Here is an 11,241-nt window from a genome sequence, read left to right on the forward strand (position 1 = left end):
GCAGCAGGGGGTCTGAGGGCATTCCTCCCAGAGCATAACCACCATACTTTCTGTTTCTCTTACACATCACTTCCTGTGCTCACTCACATGACCTCTGTGGAGGGATGAAATGAAACTCGTTCCTTAAACACCCTCCGTGTCAACACTCTTTACTTATCAATCAGAGCAGGGCTGTGGTTTTCTGTGCCCCTTGTGCCTCGATTGGACCTCCTTCCACTGGCGCCCCTAATTACTGGAGTTGACACAGAGATTAATTTGTATGCATAGACTAATACGATGGTAATTAGTGCCACTTTGCATCTTAATTATCTGATGAAAGATGTTTCCTGGGGAGGACGTCAAGGCCGTGGCTAAATATCCACATTTTTGACCTGTAGGAGAGACTGAGAGACAGCTTTATTGAGCTGGGATGATGATATGAACCTAACAGAAGGGCTCATTTAAAAAAAAGCACGTCTGTCCTGGTGTTTCTATTCCTGTTACAACATGTTCATCTCGTGACATGTCCCACATGCATCCTATGCATACTGCTGACAGGCATTATGCTTCGTTTCAATGTTCATTCCATTCCCCGTGTTGTTGCAGAGTGCAGGAATCACATTGGGAACTGAGGACCTCTAGTGGTCACAAGGTAGAACGAGAGGACGGATCCCGTCTGCTCCATTGTAAAAGCTGTTCATTTCAGTCCTGTGCAGCGAGGCTATACATAGCAGCTGGTGGGTGCCAGACTTGCAACTCTCCCAGAGCCTTTTATCTTGAGTATATCCAATCCAATGTCAAGTAAGATATGGCTGTGAATACCTTAAAATACTATATTTATATAGTATAACTTATTATACTACAGTATACAATATTCTACTGTAATCAACCCACACATTCACCCTCTGATTCAGAGGGGTTGGGTTAAATGTGGAAGATACATTTCAGTTGAAGGCATTCAGTTGTACAACTGACTAGGTATCCTCCTTTCCCTTTCCCTTTCACATGCCCTAAATACTCTAACCATTTCCTTTGCTGGAAGTACTGCTTTATTGTGTCAATGTTTCCGGTAATATTTCTGTTTGTTTTATCTGCAGAATTGTCTGTTGTCAACTGAAAGAAAACAGCGGTGTCCTCCTGTATGCTGCATGTTTTTATTTTTTTTTCAATTGCCAATTTCGCCTTACTGCTGTGTTACATTGAATTGTATTCTCTGTCCAACGCTTTTAAAGCTGTTGTTGTGAATATTGAACAGTAACCAAGCAACCACGTGCAGTTTCGTATCCAAGCAACAGTCGCTCTCTGACCTCCAGACATGTCTAATGTTTTTAAAAATGGAAGAGAAAAAAAAGATTAGAATATAGTAAATGTGATTGAGTTATTTGTTGAGAAGGCAAACAGTGGGTCTTGGATCTGTATGTTCCATAGGAGATTGACAATCACAATATATTTTATAGTAATCAATGGGGTCATAGTCGATTGCAGTTCATGCATTAGGTTAATTAAATTGTCTAATCACTTTTCCATGTCCCCTTGGGCCCTGAGTGACAGGAGAGAAAAGCCCCTCTGGCATTAAGGGAACAGTACATACCAGTCCGGTACTGTGTCTCAGAGACAATACGTGTTCCTGCCACAAGATGGCAGATGTGAGTTGCCACTGGACAACCGATCACATGAACCAGTGTGGAGGGAGATGGAGCGACAGAACGTTTAGAGGGAGAGAGAGATATAGACAGAGAGAATGGAAGAGGTGCAGTGGATCAGAGATTGCATCTAAGCAGTGACATGTCAGTCCATCCAAGCCTAGATATAGGAAGAGGAAAGGGGCTTAGTTCAAATGGATGTCATAACTTCTGATTGGACCTTTAAGGCAAATGGTTAGGTTAATGAGGTGCAGTTCAATATCAACATCACTGCTGCATTGCATAGAGTCCCCTTATTTGCTTGTGATTACTGGTGTCTCTTCATTCAAGTACACCAAACGTATAGTGAGTGAGTATTTGTACATTTGCCCGTCTAAATGCAGTTTGGCTTAGTGGGAAGTTAGAATGGTGGTGCTTCAGTGCAATCTGATCTGATAATTATAATGTATAACATGCAGTGATCACAGCTCACGTCACTCAACAGCAGATTGCTGCATCCATGTGTTAGAGGTCAAGTGTAAACAGGCATGTAGTGCTGCTATGTTATAGCGGTGCTATGATGCCCACACCCAGTCAGAAGGCTGTTGAAAGGCTAGTCAGGGTTTGGGTCTATTCCTTTTCAATTCAGTCAATTCAGAAAGTAAACTAAATTTAATGCCTCAATGCTCAATGAGAAGAAATTAGAATTGGAATTTGAGTTTACATTCTGAATCGACTCTATTGAAATGATCCCATGTACAGTATCGGTAAGGTGCAGTTCAGACTGACTTGGAATGTGAACAAATAAACCATTACATTTATTCAGTCACAACTTATTTTCCATTATACATGTTACTGTTGAAATTGTTTATAAAACTTTTTTCTTCAATTGCAGTTTTTTTTTTGGAACACAACCGAAGTGCTAAAACCCAACAAACGTGGAACTAACACTGAACAGAACACAGCCTCATACACAGCTTCCAGGGTACATAGATTAACCAAGGTGAAGCAAAGATCCAAGTTTGAAATGATCAGAATAGTGTAACAACAAAAAAAGGACACGTCACAAGAATTCTGTAGCTTTGACTCTTCAAAAAACATCAGTGAAATCAAGAACTACAAAGAAAAAAACTAGCTGCTTTGAAACGGGAAAATGAAAGGAACAAAGATAGGAAAAGACTAAATAATGTCAGCTGGACAAACACAAAAGCAACATTCTTCTGAATCCCGTTTGCAATATGGCTTTTTTCAGAAACTTCTGATGGAACCTAAGAGGTTGCAGTGGCTGCCATGTTCTACGGACAACCTCCTCAGGTCATGCAAGGGGATTACATTCAGAGGGGCGTGCCACAGACGTACAGTATACTGTAATAAAATAGAATTATGGTACAGAAAATAAATTCATATATGCGTTATATAGATAGCAAATGAGGCTGGTGGGAGGAGCTATAGGAGGATGGGCTCATTGTAATGGCTGAAACGGAATCAATGGAACTGTATCAAAACACATCGAACATATGGAAACCACATGTTTGACACCGTTCCATTCCAGCCATTACAATAAGCCCATCCTCCTATAGCTCCTCCCACCAGCCTCCACTAATAGACAGAGACTCTATTTGTCTTTTTTTCATTTTAATGATACATCAACCAAGCATAGGGCTTCATTCCTGAGAGGGCAGAGCTTATGAGTAGAGGGGATGGGTTGTGTGTGTGTGTATGTGTGTGTAATATGACTGTGGAGGTTGTGTGGTGTTGTTGTCGTCATGATATTGCCCAATGGTTCAGAAGTGCGTGTGTGTGTATGTGGGGGGAGTGTGGGGGTAAACAGCGTAGCCACGGCAACAGGTGGATCTATCATTACATGCTTTATTAAACTGCGGTAGCTAAAGTGTACTATGTGTAAAAGTGTACTGGACTAATTCTGCTGGGAGTATATGGAGACAGACCCACTACAATATCTTGGCTGAAAGACAGGGAGTGAGCCAGTGCCAAAATATCCCACATTTTAAGGTAGCAATGGCCTTCATGCTCAGGACTGATGAGTCAAGTGTTCAAGCGCCTCATATTGTCTGCACACATAGCTATATATCTGTACCTCAGGTTGTCAGTTGATGTTTTAAGTTATATCACACAGAGACAGACATGCACATGCAGACTTAGTAACAGTGACCAGTAATAACAGCAAACAGGAGACAGGCTTACTGACAGAGATAGACAGAGAGAGAAAACAAACAGACTGAGGCAGACAGACAGGAGTACCATCACGGCTGGCTCCAGACATTAGCGATATATGCGGTCGCTTAGGGCCCGGGCCGTGAAAAAAAAAAAACTCAGTTGGGGTCTAAATTTACTGTTGAAAGTTAGAAGGTGAAGGTTCGAAATGTGGTTGTGCATCAGCAGTTTTTCTCCTGTTTTGTCATTGACAGTCACTTAATTAGCCATGTCCGCTAACAGCTAGTTAGTCTAGCTAATCACACTCACTCAGATATCATTAACATGACATAAGTAATGGCAAAATGTGTGGAATTACAGGAAATTTGCTTTAGAACTGCAAAAATGTATCTCCACCACATGGCAAAACTGGTAGCATTGTAGGGAATTAGCTTGAAATGTTCAAAACATGCATCTCTGCCCCATGGTAAAATGAGTTGAATTAGATCTCCACTAGTCATCTCAGGTTTATGGATGGAGTAGTTAGTGTACTTCAGCAGATGCACAATACTAAGCCAATAAGGACCCCGTATAGAGACTCTTCAGTCCTAGCAATGAACTTTCCTTCAGATCTCCCAACTAAACCCCAACCTCCACACACATCCCAGTGACCTCAGCTCCCCTACACACATCCAAACAGCTCCCCAAATACACTGCTCAAAAAAATAAAGGGAACACTAAAATAACACATCCTAGATCTGAATGAATGAAATATTCTTATTAAATACTTTTTTCTTTACATAGTTGAAAGTGCTGACAACAAAATCACACAAAAATTATCAGTGGAAATCATATTTATCAACCCATGGAGGTCTGGATTTGGAGTCACACTCAAAATTAAAGTGGAAAACCACACTACAGGCTGATCCAACTTTGATGTAATGTCCTTAAAACAAGATAAAATGAGGCTCAGTAGTGTGTGTGGCCTCCACGTGCCTGTATGACCTCCCTACAACGCCTGGGCATGCTCCTGATGAGGTGGCGGATGGTCTCCTGAGGGATCTCCTCCCAGACCTGGACTAAAGCATCTGCCAACTCCTAGACAGTCTGTGGTGCAACGTGGCGTTGGTGGATGGAGCGAGACATGATGTTCCAGATGTGCTCAATTGGATTCAGGTCTGGGGAACGGGTGGGCCAGTCCATAGCATCAATGCCTTCCTCTTGCAGGAACTGCTGACACACTCCAGCCACATGAGGTCTAGCATGGTCTTGCATTAGGAGGAACCCAGGGCCAACCGCACCAGCATATGGTCTCACAAGGGGTCTGAGGATCTCATCTCGGTACCTAATGCCAGTCAGGCTACCTCTGGCGAGCACATGGAGGGCTGTGCGGCCCCCCAAAGAAATGCCACCCCACACCATGACTGACCCACCGCCAAACCGGTCATGCTGGAGGATGTTGCAGGCAGCAGAACGTTCTCCACGGTGTCTCGAGACTCTGTCACGTCTGTCACTTGTGCTCAGTGTGAACCTGCTTTCAGCTGTGAAGAGCACAGGGTGCCAGTGGCGAATTTGCCAATCTTGGTGTTCTCTGGCAAATGCCAAACGTCCTGCACGGTGTTGGGCTGTAAGCACAACCCCCACCTGTGGACGTCGGGCCCTCATACCACCCTCATGGAGTCTGTTTCTGACCGTTTGAGCAGACACATGCACATTTGTGGCCTGCTGGAGGTCATTTTGCAGGGCTCTGGCAGTGCTCCTCCTTGCACAAAGGCGGAGGTAGCGGTCCTGCTGCTGGGTTGTTGCCCTCTTACGGCCTCCTCCACGTTTCCTGATGTACTGGCCTGTCTCCTGGTAGCGTCTCCATGCTCTGGACACTACGCTGACAGACACAGCAAACCTTCTTGCCACAGCTCGCATTGATGTGCCATCCTGGATGAGCTGCACTACCTGAGCCACTTGTGTGGGTTGTAGACTCCGTCTGCTACCACTAGAGTGAAAGCACCGCCAGCATTCAAAAGTGACCAAAACATCAGCCAGGAAGCATAGGAACTGAGAAATGGTCTATGGTTGTCACCTGCAGAACCACTCCTTTATTGGGGGTGACTTGCTAATTGCCTATAATTGATTGATTGACTTGGAGTTACATTGTGTTGTTTAAGTGTTCCCTTTATTTTTTTGAGCAGTGTAGATTGTCAACACTAGACGTCACAACTAATAACAAGACATGACCAAATTAGTTGTTTAAAACACCGGACAGACAGACAGACAGACAGACAGACAGACAGGTAATGAGAGGTAACGTTGATGGCACATACATCATCTACATGGGTATGGAGTTGAGATAGATAGAGGACTCATCTTTGTATCTGTGCCATTAAAGTGTCTGTGTGACAGCATGGGCAGGACCGTTGAGGTACTAAAGTAGTACATGTTATTTTTCTTCATTGGCTGATTGCTCCCAAACCATAGGAATCCCCCCCCCTCCAGTTGACAACTTTAAAATGGTGGAAGACCTCAATGGCAATGGCCATGTTAAAAACAGGTTAAATTAATGATGAGTCCTCTATCTATCTCTATGGGCTGTCCAGAGACCTGAGTGGCCATGCTGGATACTTGATTGTATTTACATTACATCAGTGTGCAAATACAGGAAACTGAAATATCCCTGTGAGTGTAGAGGGGGCCCAAAGTCCCCAAGTTTCAGCTGGAGCTGATGTACGTTATGCAACAGTGTGTGCGTGTGTGTGTGATGCATCCTTGTGTGCGTGCGTGTGTGTGACATAGATACTCAGTGTGCTCTGAGAATGAAATGAGAGCCATTCTGCTTGGAGTTTAGTGTGTAAAGATTCAGAATTATTATACTACTAATTGAAACTTCCCTTAGCAACAAATCCGATGATGTTGTCAATAACAACAACAAATTCTTCATTTCAGTTTTTCTCTTTTTTGGCAGAGGGCGGATTGAATTAAAAAACTCTGTTGATAAACCATTTACAATAATAAAATAACTAAACAAAAACAAAAACATTTAAACAAACTGCTTAAATGACTTCATACCGGTTGTGGAGACTGCTCTTCAAAAATCAGTGTTAGAATTATGACCAAATGAAAATACATACTGTGTATTGAATGATTTTTCTTTTTTATACAATACTGTAACATCGTCTTTTTTGCATTTCTACCGAGTCTGTTTTACAGATACGCACCGAGACAAACTGAAAAAAGGTCACTGACATGCAGTTCGCTTGCTGAGAAGAAAAAAAGAAAAAAACAATCACAAACATTATTAACATTTCACATTATAGCTATCTGAAATAAAACAGGAGGAAAGGAATGGAATTAAACCATCAGAAATGTCAAACGGTGCGGGGTTCTTTTGTTGGTGTCAGAGGTCAGAGATTGAGGGTCACGACTGCTGGCCGCTCCATTGGCTCTCCATCGGTCGCCGCAGCAGCTCCTCAACGTGTCGCGCCACGTCCATGGTGTCATCCAGGTCAAAGTCACCGTCTGCATCTAACATGGAGTCACTCCTGTCACAACACAGGAACCAGTTAGTAACACAGGGTATCAGACACACACCTCACAACACAGGAACCAGTTAGTAACACAGGGTATCAGAGACACACCTCACAACACAGGAACCAGTTAGTAACACAGGGTATCAGAGACACACCTCACAACACAACACAGGAAGCAGTTAGTAACACAGGCCATCAGAGACACACGTCACAACACAGGAACCAGTTAGTAACACAGGGTATCAGAGACACACCTCACAACACAGGAACCAGTTAGTAACACAGGGTATCAGAGACACACACCTCCTGCCACAACACAGGAACCAGTTAGTAACACAGGGTATCAGAGACACACCTCACAACACAACACAGGAACCAGTTAGTAACACAGGGTATCAGCAACACACCTCACAACACAGGAACCAGTTAGTAACACAGGGTATCAGAGACACACCTCACAACACAGGAACCAGTTAGTAACACAGGGTATCAGAGACACAACTCACAACACAACAAAGGAACCAGTTAGTAACACAGGGTATCAGACACACACCTCCTGCCACAACACAGGAACCAGTTAGTAACACAGGGTATCAGAGACACACACCTCCTGCCACAACACAGGGACCAGTTAGTAACACAGGGTATCAGACACACACCTCACAACACAGGAACCAGATAGTAACACAGGCCATCAGACACACACACCTCACAACACAGGAACCAGTTAGTAACACAGGGTATCAGACACACACACCTCACAACACAGGAACCAGTTAGTAACACAGGGTATCAGACACACACACCTCACAACACAGGAACCAGTTAGTAACACAGGGTATCAGACACACACACCTCACAACACAGGAACCAGTTAGTAACACAGGGTATCAGAGGCACACCTCACAACACAGGAACCAGTTAGTAACACAGGGTATCAGAGACACACACCTCCTGCCACAACACAGGGACCAGTTAGTAACACAGGGTATCAGACACACACCTCCTGCCACAACACAGGAACCAGTTAGTAACACAGGGTATCAGACACACACCTCACAACACAACACAGGAACCAGTTAGTAACACAGGGTATCAGACACACACCTCCTGCCACAACACAGGGACCAGTTAGTAACACAGGGTATCAGACACACACCTCCTGCCACCACACAGGAACCAGTTAGTAACACAGGGTATCAGAGACACACACCTCCTGCCACAACACAGGAACCAGTTAGTAACACAGGGTATCAGACACACACCTCCTGCCACAACACAAGGACCAGTTAGTAACACAGGGTATCAGAGACACACCTCTTGCCACAACACAGGAACCAGTTAGTAACACAGGGTATCAGAGACACACCTCCTGCCACAACACAGGAACCAGTTAGTAACACAGGGTATCAGAGACACACACCTCCTGCCACAACACAGGAACCAGTTAGTAACACAGGGTATCAGACACACACCTCCTGCCACAACACAGGAACCAGTTAGTAACACAGGGTATCAGAGACACACACCTCCTGCCACAACACATGGACCAGTTAATAACACAGGGTATCAGAGACACACCTCCTGCCACAACACAGGAACCAGTTAGTAGCACAGGGTATCAGACACACACCTCACAATAAACACAGGAACCAGTTAGTAACACAGGGTATCAGAGACACACACCTCCTGCCACAACACAGGGACCAGTTAGTAACACAGGGTATCAGAGACACACACCTCCTGCCACAACACAGGAACCAGTTAGTAGCACAGGGTATCAGACACACACCTCACAACACAGGGACCAGTTAGTAACACAGGCCATCAGACACACACACCTCACAACACAGGAACCAGTTAGTAACATAGGCCATCAGACACGCACACCTCACACTCACACATGCACGCATACATATGTAATCTATACTCACATAGGCGGGTATATGCCGTAGTTTGGAGGGTGACTGACAACAGGGGAGGCTCCGTGATCCATGTAGGTGGGGTTTGCTGCTGGGTCAGGATTGGTCGTGGTGAACCTGCAGGTCCAGACAAACAGACATACAGACACACGCGCACAAGTCAGAGAAAGTCATTCCGAACGCCAGCTTTGTCGGTTACCACGGCAACCTTCATCAACATCCCTCACCACCACCTCCTCCTCCTGCTCCTCCTCTGCTTCATTAATTACCAGTCCCTTCGAGCAGCAGGATCGGGTTAGGCAGGGTGCTGGGCAGCAGCCCCTGGAGTCCTCCCACTGAGAGGCCCACAGACCCTTGGTAACAATAGGGACCCTGCTAACTCATTACCCAGACTGACATTACTAAGTGCAGTGATGAGAGGGACAGAGGCGCCCTCAGGCCTGCGGATGCTGGGCTCTAATTGGTTCCTCCATCTGGAGTGAAGACCTAATGGTTGATCTGCATTCAGGCCACATTGTTAGGTGATTAAATCAGCCCTATCGCCACAGAGAGAGAGAGAGACTTACTCTGGTACCACTTGTTTGATCTGCGGTTTCACGTATCCATCCACTGCTTTGGCTGTAAGAGAGAAAGGCAAGGGAAGGAGAGACAGGGAGAATCGCTTTGTTCAGACTGTAGATATGGTCCACATTCACAGGTTCCTCAGTGTGGCTGTTATAAGCCTCTATCTGACAAAATTGCAACAGATATAGAGAATAGACACTACAGTATAATTATATGTCACCATTTATTTTTATAGAGATGAATAGAGGTGAGGTACATACACAGGGGTGGCGTGTAGTATTTGGAGAAGACCTCATCCTTGGGTCTGTCTGGGTAGAGGAACAGGAGGTGGTTGAGGTCACTGATGCGGTCAGCCAGAGAGCGGATGGAGAAGTCTTTGGCTGTGTAGGGCATGAGGTTCCACACCATCCTCTCCCCTGGAAACATAGACACACTTGTTATAGTTCCACTTGGCTATCTTTACAGACCTTCTCCGTCAAAGATGAATTTTTTGACTAATTGACTAACTGACAAAATAATGAATTGATTGATCACCGGACTGGTTGATTGTCAGTACCTGGTTTGTTGGGATTCTCAGCCACCCAGGCGATAGTGATCCCTCCGATCTCAGAGTCGCTGAAGCGGAGCAGGAAGGTCCCGTTGGGTTTGGACATCAACATGTCCTGGGCCTGCTGCTTGTTCACAAATCCCAGGATTGCCCTGTACATAGAGAATGGAGGAAGGAAGAGAGAGAGAGAGAGAGAGAGAGAGAGAGAGAGAGAGAGAGAGAGAGAGTCACATGGAGAACTAATCTCACTCTCACACTCTCTGAGTGCTTGACTAATGTATTATAGAGAGAGAGAGAGAAGGTAGAGACATCAAGAGGGAGATATGGAGAGAAGGAAAACACAGACAGACAAATGTACAGAGAATAAAAAGCCCAGGAGGAGGTCAGGAGGATGGCATAAGTAGGACATGAGGAGGGCATGAAGAGGATATGAGGAGGACATGAGGAGGACAGGAGGAGGACATGAGGAGGACATGAGGAGAACATGAGGAGGACAGGAGGAGGGCATAAGGAGGATATGAGGAGGACATGAGGAGGACAGAAGGAGGACGGGAGGAGAACATGAGGAGGACAGGAGGAGGACATGAGGAGGACATTGGGAGGACAGGAGGAGGACATAAGGACAGAGATAGACAAAGATACATGGTTACATACATTGTTATGCCGCCCCTTTCCCCTACAATAATTTTATCCTCTTGACCTATTGCAGGTAGGGATAAATATCTCTGTGGTTGCTATGGTAAAGCCGTGTCCATTGTGGGGAGGGCCTTTTGGTAGAGGCTCGCTGAGATTAAAAAAGCAATCAAAATGTGAGGCTGCAACAGCAGGGGGGCTTAAGAGGGAAAAACACCAAGTGCACTCTATCAAGTAGACTCACTAAAGAAAGCACATTACAGCTGCCATTCAAACGACAACAAAAAGAGGCCTTTAGT

At 45.0% G+C, this 11,241-nt stretch overlaps 1 protein-coding gene across 2 annotated transcripts in view; it reads right to left on the reverse strand.

Annotated features, from left to right (window-relative positions):
- Window positions 1-5,903: 5,903 nt before the first annotated feature.
- The window catches only part of LOC110538192 (signal transducer and activator of transcription 5B), a 93,277-nt gene continuing 87,939 nt past the window's right edge, over window positions 5,904-11,241 (reverse strand). The window contains exons 16-20 of one of the 2 annotated variants that reach the window (XM_036938252.1): window positions 10,319-10,461; window positions 10,023-10,178; window positions 9,765-9,816; window positions 9,211-9,315; window positions 5,904-7,288 (exon numbers count right to left, since the gene is read on the reverse strand). In XM_036938252.1, the coding sequence (XP_036794147.1) occupies window positions 7,165-7,288; window positions 9,211-9,315; window positions 9,765-9,816; window positions 10,023-10,178; window positions 10,319-10,461 (580 nt within the window). In that variant the 3' untranslated portion in view covers window positions 5,904-7,164. The remainder of the gene's footprint in view (window positions 7,289-9,210; window positions 9,316-9,764; window positions 9,817-10,022; window positions 10,179-10,318; window positions 10,462-11,241) is intronic. The other variant, XM_036938253.1, reaches the window with a different exon arrangement.

The sequence above is a fragment of the Oncorhynchus mykiss genome, chromosome 12 (assembly GCF_013265735.2).
Source record: "Oncorhynchus mykiss isolate Arlee chromosome 12, USDA_OmykA_1.1, whole genome shotgun sequence".
NCBI classification, from domain to species: Eukaryota; Metazoa; Chordata; class Actinopteri; order Salmoniformes; family Salmonidae; genus Oncorhynchus; species Oncorhynchus mykiss.